At 45.3% G+C, this 11,964-nt stretch overlaps 1 protein-coding gene across 1 annotated transcript; it reads left to right on the top strand.

Moving 5' to 3' along the window:
• Positions 1–7,589: 7,589 nt before the first annotated feature.
• Positions 7,590–8,649, top strand: LOC119655552 (endocuticle structural glycoprotein ABD-4). The gene is made up of 2 exons (XM_038061475.1): positions 7,590–7,748; positions 7,820–8,649. Exons 1-2 carry the CDS (start codon positions 7,737–7,739, stop codon positions 8,342–8,344), a joined length of 537 nt encoding a protein of 178 aa, XP_037917403.1. The 5' UTR covers positions 7,590–7,736; the 3' UTR covers positions 8,345–8,649.
• The last annotated feature ends 3,315 nt before the right edge of the window (positions 8,650–11,964 follow it).

Here is an 11,964-nt window from a genome sequence, read left to right on the forward strand (position 1 = left end):
TTGTGGATAAAATCCGGCTCAATAGGTTACGGTGGGCGGGTCACTTAATCCGTATGGATGAAGATAATTCCACCCGGAAAGTCTATAGGGGTAATATCTATGGTAGAAAAATTTGACGAGGCAGACCCTGCCTAAGATGGAGCGACTGCGTAGGTCAGGACACCAGACAGCTTTTAGGGATATCAAATTGGTGGACTTCGGCGCAAAACCGGCATGTCTGGAGTTCCTTATTAAGGCAGGCCTAGACCGGATGCCGGTTGTTGCGCCGTTGATGATGATGATGATGAAGCATCATCGATTAGGTTGTTGCACCTGACCTTTGAGGTTTTTTCTGGCATTGTTGTAGACGCGCTACTTGAGACCATAGTCAACCTTACCCATTGTTCTTTGGGGAGCTCAGCCCGATGACACGACAACCGATGATCAGACAGTTCACCGTTCCACTGGCCTTCTACCGAGGAAAGAATTCCAGGACATATCGTAAATTAGTGAAAGACTAATAAAATACAGGCCTAGAACCAAATCGGACCTTTCTTTCCATAACCTCATAACAGTGTTGACCTGACCGTCGTTAGCCAATATGATGAATATCTGCACGAAAGCCTCCAACAGACAATAGCATTTTGAATTTTGCAGTGAACTTTCCCATTCTGTGATCTAGGCATTTAAGTCACCGGCAATGGCTTTTGGTTTCCATTCTTACGTGTCCTCGAACTAAGCCAAAGTCAAGCTTGGAAGAGGGTAGCAACTATGGACCTATAGCCGTCAATTTCTTTCATATGAATCCAGTTGTCCCAGGTTGCCTTAGACATTCCTGTATGGCTTGGTCCCCGCCTGCTCATAAAGCCGTTCAACCTGCTAAATAGGCTATTTTGTTGGGGTTTCTTAGTATGTATGTGTATTTTCTGTTCACTGCTTTGAGGAGGATCGGACATCCACACCGTCTTCGGTTTGTTATTGACACACCGCAGAATTTTTGTCAACAAATGTGTGACACGAGGTTAGTGCTACATTGAAGTTTCTTTAGAGTTTCCTGAACCAATATGATCCCTATTACTAGAGGTCGGATTGGCATCAACCAGCGGAGGTCCCTGATAGCTTTCAGGACCCCTTTCCGTGTCAAAATTATCTTTCCCTCCTCCTCTTTCACCAACGATTTTGCCACCGTATGAGTCATTATGTCAAACGTACACCTCTTTATCAAATCCTGTGTATAATTTCCTTGCCTCAGCCCCACTTTCCTGTATGATGATTTCTTCTACAAATTATGAGAAGTTCTATCCGTTTTGTTCCTTTCTCTTCCTTTTATTCTCTGAAATCACTTTAGCCCCCTATACTCTCTTGGCCTACTACCCATTCCTAACAACTGCTCGCACCCTTCCTTTACCCACTTTCATGAGCACCTGTGCCGCTTTCCAATTTCAGAAATCTATTGAATCGTACTCTTGACCTTGTCCTCTCTAACTTCCCTGTGCCTGGCTTGTCTAAATCGGGATCGCTGGAGGTGTTGCCCACCACGGTCGACAAAGTACACGGGGTGTACGCGCGCCTCGTGGTCGTTTAAGTTTCCCCAGACACGACTCGCGAGGTGGATGAGCTCAAGACCATGGTAACAAGACATGGTGGCCGAAGCAATCACAAAGCTTACAGCGACGATTGGTACTTCGCGTTCGAGAGGTAGACCCCGATCACAATCATGCTGCTGGTGCACTTGTAGAACAAGGCCTTGATAGACCCCTCAACCTCATTACGGACGTCAGGCAAAATTTCTACCTGCCAAAATGACACTCTTTCCATAATTTTGGAGGATTTTGCTGACCACCGCATTCGCTCCCTCCTCAGAAAGTATCACAACATTACTACGGAAAGTAGTTTCTCCAAAGCGGTGAAGCAAGATGTGCATCACCCCATCAGCATCATCGGCTCTTTGATCTTCAGAAAAGTGGCTCCACTTTCATTCCAGAAGCTTGCTGTTGCAAAGGAAGGGTTCAACGATTTGCGTATTTGCGGACATTCAAAAATATTGATCTTCTCCACTCCATTTGGTCCCTAAGCCAAACGGTGAATGACGACCATGTTCCAGACCGATACCCCATTCTACTCATCCATGATTATGCGCAATCTCTAACGAACTGCCATGTTTTTACGACCGTGGATCTAGCCAAGGCGTGCCCCTATCCCTCCCGAAGACATTCCGGAAATGGCAATCTGCATATCTTTCGGACTCTTCGGGTTCACCAGAAAGACTTTCAGTTTGTGCAACGCAGCGCAGACTTTCCAGAGATTCATCCACTCTGTCTTACGAAACTTAAATTTTTTTTTCGTCTACATGGATGATGTTTTGGTCATTTCCTCTTCAGAATCTGAGCACTTGGAATATTTTAAATGCGTTTTCCAACGTCTCCTTGTGGTCAGGCTTTTCCTAAACGTTGAGAAACGCAGATTCCTCGAGAGGCAGGTAAAATTTCTCAGCCACTTGATAACGCCTGACGGTATTCAGCCCGACTCAGACAAGGTTCAGGCGATAAAGAGCTTTCTCCTAGCAATCACGGTAAAGGATCTGGGGTTTTTGGGAATGTTAAACTTGTATCATCGCGTCTTGCTCAAGGCCGTTCATCACCAAGCGATCCTTAATGCCTGGTCTGGACCTAAAACTAGAGACTTCCGCGATGTTGCGTGGTTAAATCTTTTCAAAAGATACCTCAATTTTTCTGTCATTTTCCCGTCACCAAGACCCCCAAACTATAACCATTTCAAAGGTCTAATTCTCCTCTATGCGAGTAATCACGAATTAAGCTCCTATTCTCGAAATTCTCAATATAAACGGAGATACGAGCGTATAAAATTTTTCAAAAGATTCCTCCATTTTACGGTCATTTTCCCCCCGCGAAGACCCCCTAACCTATTTCAAAGGTCTAATTCTCCTCTATACGAGTGATCACGAATTAAGTTCCTTTTCAGGAAATTCTCAGTATTAAAGGAGATACAAGTTTTTAAAGTTTTTCAAAAGATTCCTCCACTTTTCGGCGATTTTGCCTCCGCGAAGTCCCCCACTCTATATAACATTTCAAAGATCTAATTCTCTTCTATACTCTCAATATTAACAGAGATACGAGCACTCAACCTGACTCAACGCAATTACAACGCCTGCAATCGTAAGCTACTGGCCGCGTATCTCGCTATTAAATACTTCCCTGTTTCCATTGAGGGCAGGCTATTCACTGTATTCACGGACCACAAGCCCCTTACATTCGCGCTTAGACAAAAGGCCGACAAATCGTCCCCTCGCCAACTTCGGTACTTGAGTTATATCAGCCAGTTTACATCTGATATCCAACACATATCTGGAAAAGACAATGTTGCTGCAGATGCTTTGTTTCGAATCTCTGAGGTCTCAGCCCCCCCGCGGACGATTCTATGGCAATCGCCGAGGCATAGAAGACGACGCACAGCTTCAGAGCCTGAAGATACATTCCAAATACAAGTTCAAGGAGTTTCCTATTTTCGGCCCAAACTCTTATTTACTCTGCAAGACTTTAGATAAGGGACCCAGACCATTCATTCTCGCTGATTTTTGCAGGAAAGTATTTCACGCAATACACGGTCCTGCGCGCCCAGACATCAGGACGACGAACCAGTTACTCACCGAAAATTAATTCTGGCCGTTCATAAACAAGGATGTAAACTCTTGGGGCAGAGAGTGCATCTCGCGCCAGAAGTGTAAGGTCAAAAAGCACGTACGAAAGAAAGTAGGCGAATTCCCTAGGTCAACCAAGCGGTTACACACTATCCATCTCGACATTATCGGCCCTTTGCGAGACTCGCACGGATTCAAGTATTGCCTCACAATCATCGGCAGGTATATGCGTATAGTTTCCGCGCTCTGGTGTTCTAGGAGCAATCGCCACGGACCACGGAATGCAGTTCGAATCTACTCTTTTCGCAGTGTTAGGAAGGCTCCTTGGCTTCAAACGGCATAGGACTACTGTTTACCATTCACAGTCCAATGGTATGCTGGAATGTTGGCACCAGACGCTGAAGGCCATCTTAATGGCTCGCGACGTCGCGGACGCCGTTCGACGAGCAGAGGCACATAGCCGCCGAACTCGACGGGTGGTGCTCCTCGTAACGCTTGACGTCAGAAACGCCTTCAATTCCGTAAGATGGAAAGACATTCTAGGCACACTAGATAATACCTTCAACGTGCCGAACTATCTCTTACGGATTTTGAGGGACTATCTGAGGAACCGCTCCCTGCTCTATGAAACACTAGAGGGTCAAAGATGGATGGAGGTCACGTCGGGGGTAGCACAGGGATCCATCCTAGGGCCGGACCTCTGGAACGCTACCTATGACAGTCCGCTTAAACTCGACATGCTAAAAGAGTCGCGCCTGGTCGGCTACGCAGATAATGTCGCAGCGCTTGTTGCTGGATGCACTGTCGAACAGGCGCAAAGCAGACTCGGCATATTGATGCGACGGGTAAGCGGATGGATGACTACTCATGGTTTCAACCTTGCACTGGAAAACACGGAAGTAGTCATCCTGACTAAAAAGAGAATTCCGACCCTGCGTTCCATATCGTTCGGCGAGTCGATAATCGAGTCAAAATCAGCCGTAAAGTACCTTGGGTTGACTCTTGACTCAAAGATGAGCTTTTCTGAGCATATCCAAGCAGCAGTGAACAAGGCTGCGGCTGGAGTTTCGGCGTTAAGTAGGCTAATGGCAAACATTGGGGGTCCTACGTCTAGTAGGCGACGTCTCCTGATGAGTTCAACGCAGTTTGTCCTGCTCTACGGCGCAGATGTATGGGCTGCCGCTCTTAACAAGGAGGTATATCGTAGTCGCCTCGTGCAAGTACAGAGACGGGGAGCTTTACGGGTGGCGTCTGCGTACCGCGCAGTCTCTGAACCGGCCGTGATGGTGATCGCGGGAGTTATCCCCGTTGCCCTTCTTGCTAGGGAGCGTCAGGCCATATACAAGCGCAAGGGAGATGAGCCAAGGGAGGTGGTTGCTCGCGAAGAACGGCAGCACACTCTAGACGAGTGGCAGCTCTCTTGGCAAAATGAAACTAGAGGCAGATGGACTGCGCGGCACATCGGCAACTTAGGTGGGTGGCTGAATCGGAAGCATGGTGAGACTGATTATTTCCTTACCCAATGTTTAAGTGGGCATGGAAGTTTTCAGTCTTACCTGCACAAGATTGGAAAGGCCCGTTCTCCGGATTGTGTGTTTTGCAATGGAGTTGTGGACGATGCCCACCACACTTTTTTTTCTTGTGGAAGGTGGGATGGGGTTCTTCAGCAGCTCTATTTAAACACAGGGATCTCTCTCCCGACAACATTGTGGAAGAGATGCTTAGGACTGTTGACAGGTGGAACCGTATTGCCCATTACGTTCGGGCCCTTTTCGTTGCTAAGAAAATAGAACTCGACCGGTGGAGGAGCCGGATGGCAGGGGGCTCCTTGAACTGACAGTTCCCTTCCTCCTCTCCCCTCCCGTTGGTGAAAGGAATTCCCTGATGTGAAGACTCCGCAGGGTGGGAGAGTTCGGGGGCTGGCCCGAAGTAATGTGACGAACGGTTCCAGGCTAGCTCTCTGACGATGGGGAGGTGTTTAGTTGGTAGTCCGACGACGTACCGAATCGGGAGTCCAACACTGTGTGCGTAAATGCATTCACCTACCCTACCCCAAAAAAAAAAAAATTGCTTGCGGCGATCCGTCGTGGTCGCGGTCCATGCCTTTCGTCCTCCGCGGCCTCCTTACAACTCAATGAGCGGAATTCACGGCCAGCTTCGAGGAGAATCTACGCCTCCCCGCCGACCCTGTGCTGGATTTCAGAGCAGGGTTAAGCGAATTAGGAATGCTGCCTCTGCTCAGGGACGCAGTTTCGAAGATGTGGCTAACTCCACCGATCTGACACGCGACAGCGGAGGGCCAACACCTCAGGGACCTTGAGACGTCTAGGCAGGTCCCCATTCGGATGGATGCAGCTCAGAGGCCGCTGCAACCGCCATACGAAGGCCTCTTTAAAGTGCTGGAACGAGGCGATCACTCGTTCAGGATGTCCGAGTCGGGGCCAAGTGTCTCCTTGTCGAGCCTGAAGGCGATCGACGAGCTGGCGGCCAGTTAAAAAAAATCCCGTGAAGCGTCAAATTCGTCCAGTGACCCTCATTGGCGGGATCACAGGGTCGGTTTGCTCCGCTGAACCCGCGTGAGACTCTATATGATTGGGAAGATTATCCAAAGTGCGTGAGTGTAGCACGCTTCAGAGTCACATTGCGATATAGAATGACCTTGCTTCGACCTATCTCCACACTTAATCTAAAGTTTCGTGCCAACACGATAGTGCTATGATTATCAAATGGGTTTGCATCAGGTAAAAGATAGCGTTTTGCCTTTAGAGTTTCCGCCAGGAGGCAAACCATCTCTGTGTTCTGTTATTATATTATTTGCCATCTGAACAAATTATATCTGCTCAGTTGCTACATTTTATGCAACTATCTCACTAAACATGCACGCACAGGGGCCCAAACCTTTCTCATGCCTACCTTTCTAATCGATCTTAAATGCCAGCGAGGTTCAATTTCATGGTAATAATGTGCAAAGGTTTATCATCAAGTTTATGGGACATATGAGTTAATAACAAAGAAAATTATTGATTTGCTAATATTTGGTGATAGCCTTGATCAAAATTTGATGGATGATGGATAGATAGATGGTACTATCATCAGTTTGGTAAAAGATTTCTGGCTCAAATTACAAACAGTGGATGCTTTCTTATGATAATTTGGTGAAGTCCGAATATTGAACTTGATGTTCGGCTTTTTTTTTGCGAATGGTTTGGGACATGTAAAATGTTATCTTCGATTTCTTTCAAAGCATCAAATTATTTGTTCTGAAATTCTGCATCTTTGCCATTGATCAAATCAATCTGAAGTCTGCTCTCTGTTTACCCGACCTAATTGCAAAACCTCTTTGAAGCATGATGCTGAGTGAGTTTGGTTACATAAGTTCCCAGCCCATGGAGATTACAAAATGCATATTACACTCGCATCGGAAAAACTGCAGATATACAATGGCGGTACTTTCCGGGGGCAAAGATTTTAGTAATTTCTGTTTGTTTACAAGATTCTGTTTGTGAAAGCAATGAAGCACTACAATTGCGTGCTTTGTCGTTGAATTCAAAATGATGCTGAGTAAAAAAATTGTTGAGGCCGCAGAGCGTTCTAGAATAAAGTCGATGACTGTCGTTCTGAAATTCCGAACATGTAAAATCGCTATCTTCAGCAAAACTCTTGCACGCCACTGTTCTGTTGAATCTCGCGACAAAATTATGTATCAGCACATTACCTTTGAACTACACAAAACCAGAAAGATCATACAAAGTACTCTAAATATTCCGTTCTGATGCGTACACTGCGTACCTGAACATTTTATTAATTTCAACCGCAAGACCACCATTCAACTACGTGATGGTCAATAGCAGATAAATCCGTTTGTCTTCTTCATTTCCCAAAAGTTTTTAAAGCCACCGTATCCCACAGTTGAACTGCTTGAGAAGATATACAAGAGTAGTGGTGGTGTGCTCTGGGTGCTCAAATTTGTAGAGTTGGATGGGGCGCAACACTCTATAAATAGCTAAATTGGGGCTCATCATGATCAGTCTGCAGAAAACTTGCTTTCACCAAACATTACCCCTCAATTTATTTTTTTGTGTGAGGAGGATACAGCATAATGAAAGTCCTTGTAAGTATCTCTAGATAAATCTAGATAAATAGTTTTGGGCATTATCTAAATTCGATTTTCTCCCAAAAAAGATCGTAGTTTCCGCGCTAGTCATTGCCTGCTATGCGCAACGTCTCCAGGAGGAACAATATGAGAAGGAGTTTCAGCAGCGAAACCAGCTTAAAGAGACCACCACCTGGATTCCAATTCTGAAGTACAACAAGGAGCAAAGTCAAGATGGAAGTTACAAAACCGAGTATGAGACTGGAAATAACATTGTCCACGAGGAAACCGGATTCTTAAAGGACTTCTCTGAAACCCACCCTAACGGAGTGCTAGTTCAACATGGCCAGTATTCTTACCAGGCTCCCGATGGTCAAACAGTGAACGTACAATACACAGCTGATGAGAATGGATTCCACGCAGTTGGCGAGCACATCCCAACCCCACCACCAATTCCAGATGAAATCCAAAAGGGTCTTGATCAAATCTATGCTGGAATTAAGCAACAAGAAGAGGAATCAGCCCACAGGGCGAAATCTGATCCTGAATACGCGAAAAAGCTTGAAGCCCGTCAACAAGCTAACGCCAAAGGACTTTACTATCATGAGGAATAATTAGGTCGATCAGTGACTCTTTAGGAAAATTTAACAAAAATTCAAGTAGATATTTTACTCACCGTTTGTTTTTGTTGTGTGTGTAAAATAATTTTTCACAAATTTTTGTAATATGTTTATCACTTTACGTTTTACTTGGGGAGCTTGCAAAGACTGTGATTTCCTTTAAGATACTCAGCTCATGCCATTGTCAATATGTCTCAAATCACCAGATCAGTGGGACGCGTACTAAAAATATATCTATATTTTGTAACATATTTAAAAGATCAAAGGACAAACACGTTAAATAAATACGTAGAATAATATCAGATGGGTTTTGTGTTTTATTTGCATACGTTTGGCAAGCACTTAACCTATTGCTTAGGCGGAAGGTTTTGCCTCTTTGCTGGGAAGTGCGAGTGTATAAGACTTTGCTGGAGGCATGTTTTCCAAGATGCTGACATGGATTCTGCACTAAACTGCTTTGTGCAGATCTGTCCAATCCATCGACTCTGTATTGGTTGTCATGTAGACAAGTTCTTTTAATAATTTCACTTTCACTTTCCATACTCTGATTCAACGTGGCGTTGCGGTTATGGTGTTTACAATGCTGTCGGTTCATGCGGTTGCATTTCTGCTGAAGATCATTCGACTACGTGAGATTATCAAGATACGAGTATTTAACTTCCCCGGTGACTGGCCGGACCGCATTGATTGAAGCGGTCTAGCGAAATTTATGGTTAGTTATGCGGTGATTGAGTATTTTGTGAATGCAAATCTAAATTCCATTTGAGTAAAATGCCATGAATTCAAGTGCTTGTATCTGTACGAGTATTGTATGTACCATCGGAAATGTAGATTGAAGAGTTTCGCACTTGGTAGATTGCAAGAGAGTGGATGAATGGGAAGAATGCAGTACATTTGTATGCATATGGTGATAGGAATAGAATGCAATTATCCATTTTATGTGTCTATGATTCAAAAAGAATTTATATCTCGCAATATTTTACCCCCTTGAGGTTGTTTCCTTATGAGAGAATTTTCAAATCGTGATTGGAAAACAAAAGACTTAAGCGAGCAACCTTCACCTTGTAAATTTATCAGAATATATCCGTAAAACTAGGAATTCTTTTTTGCATTCAAACCAAAACAATAACATATCATAGTTCCTTATTCTTCTTCTTTTTCTTCAGCCTTTGTCCCGTTCACAAGCGGGCTCGGCTCTTCGTGATCGGCGTCGCCATTTGGCTCTATCGAATGCCAGATCTGGGTGCAATCTCTAGTCTTTCAAATCCCCATCCAGCTTATCAAGCCACCGTTGCTTAGGTCTGCCTTTTGGTCGTTTACCATCGACTTCGATGTTCAGACCAATCTTGGCAAGTGAATTCTCGTTTGCACGAATTGCGTGACCATACCATCGAAGACGCCTCTCTCGCAACTTTCCCACGATCGGTGCAACCCCATAACGATCGCGGATATCTTCATTTCGGATGTGATCTAAACGTGTGACGCCACTAGTCCAACGTAGCATCTTCGTCTCCATTACCGCAAGACGCCGTTCATTGTCTTTTATGGTCGGCCAACACTCAGAACCATAGAGAGCGACAGGACGGACGACATTGCGGTAAATTTTAGATTTGAGACGTTCGTTGATACGTCGATCACAAAGGACACCAGTTGTGGAATGCCACTTCATCCAGGTTGCGTTAATGCGTGAAGCAATTTCATAACGCAGTTCTCCATTGGCTGATAGCGTTGACCCGAGGTATTTAAACTGCTCAGTTCTGGGCAGATCACTGTTTTATGGGGATCGGTCGTCAAAAAATCAGTTTTAAGTTCAATCTGAGACCGTGTTGCATGAGGCGATCATTCCATTTTTGAACAAGTTGCTCGAGATCATTTTTGCTATCAGATGCTAGGAAAACATCATCTGCATAAAGCAGTGTGAAGGGCGCTGAACGTAGGATATCCCGTGTGACGGTGTCCATAACAAGGACAAAGAGGAGTGGTGAGAAGGCACTTTCTCGATTAACACCAACAGAGACACGAAGCGGTTTTGATACACCCACCATACTTCGAACTTTACTTTTCGGATCGTGGTAGAGCAATTGAACCCATCGCACGAGTTCTTCTGGCACGAAGTGTTGCCGTAAAGCATACCAGATGAGTTCGTGTGGTACACGTCAAACGCTTTCTCTAGATCCAGAAATGCAATGTAAAGAGGGCGATGCTTCTCACGGTGTTTCTCCATGAGTAACCGCACAGCGTGTATTGCGTCAGTAGTTCCGCAGTTCTTGACAAATCCGGCTTGATTCACGGTTATTTCAACGATTTCGCGAATGCGGTTGTCAAGAATGCGTTCAAAAATCTTCATGGTATGGAAAAGTAACCGGATCGGACGGTAATTTGAACATTCTGCTGGGCTACCTTTTTTTTTCATATTGGAACAGTGGCACTTTCTTGCCAGTCAGATGGTGTTCTTCCTTCCTGAATAACCCGGTTAAAGAATTCACTGAGCCACAGTGTTGGGTCCCAGCTCTTCGCTTTCCAGAGCTCAGATGCGATGTCGTCAGGTCCTGTGGCTTTCCCCGATTTCATTTGTTTTATTGCTTCCTCGACTTCAGTTGCGCTGACTGGTGGAACTGGTCCAAATGTCGGCAATGATTGTGGAAGTGGAGGATGAGCAAATTCTTCAGTTGAAATCTGCTCGAAGTATTCTCGCCATCTATCTGTTGCAGCTCGACGGTTGGTAAGCAAAGTACCGTTCTCGTCATTAACACAACAGAAGTGTTCGATATCCTGTGTGCGTTCATAACGGCTTTTAGCAAGTCGATACAGATCTCTCTCGCCATCCCGAGTGTGGAGTTTATCGTAAAGATTTTTGAAATGGTTCGCTCGGGTGACAGCGACCGCTTTCTTTGATGTACCGCTTACCCGGCTTGGTGACCCCGAGGGTTGCAGAGGCCGCTTTGTGGATTGTGTCTTTCATTTGGTTCCATGATTCTTCCACATTCGTAATGGTTGGCAATCGTATGAGTGAGACCGTTTCTTCTTTCTTCTCACCAAATCGCCACCATTTAATGCGCGACGGGCCAGTGCGTTCCTCACGCTGTTTTATCAGTGGCTTAATTCGCAGGACGGCAATCAACGGCCGATGTTGAGGTGCGATGGTCTCATAGGGAACGACTTTGCAATCAGTGACAGTGGTAAAATGTTGGCGTCTTATGAGAATATAGTCGATTTGCGTTTTATTGTTCCCACCATAAAATGTAGGAAGATGAGACAATCGTTTGATGAACCATGTATTCATAAGTATAAGGTCATGGGTGTCCGCAAAATCGATTATACGTTCGCCACCTTCATTGCGCGCTCCGAACCCCTTTGCCCCATGGCACCTGTTACCGTCTGCCTTTTCACCCACATGACTGGAATCAGGTCGACCTGTCTGTGGTGCATACGCGGTGAAGAAGTGAATAGTGCGATCAGCTGATATAATGGTGAGCTTCATCAGCTGATCATCAAATCGTTCGACTTCTTTAATGGCATCACGAAAACCCTCTGAGATGGCAATGCCAACACCATATTGAGTGTGTGGGTTACTAAAATACAGAAGTTTGTAGCCATTTGTACCGCGTTCGCGT

The sequence above is a fragment of the Hermetia illucens genome, chromosome 1 (assembly GCF_905115235.1).
Source record: "Hermetia illucens chromosome 1, iHerIll2.2.curated.20191125, whole genome shotgun sequence".
NCBI classification, from domain to species: Eukaryota; Metazoa; Arthropoda; class Insecta; order Diptera; family Stratiomyidae; genus Hermetia; species Hermetia illucens.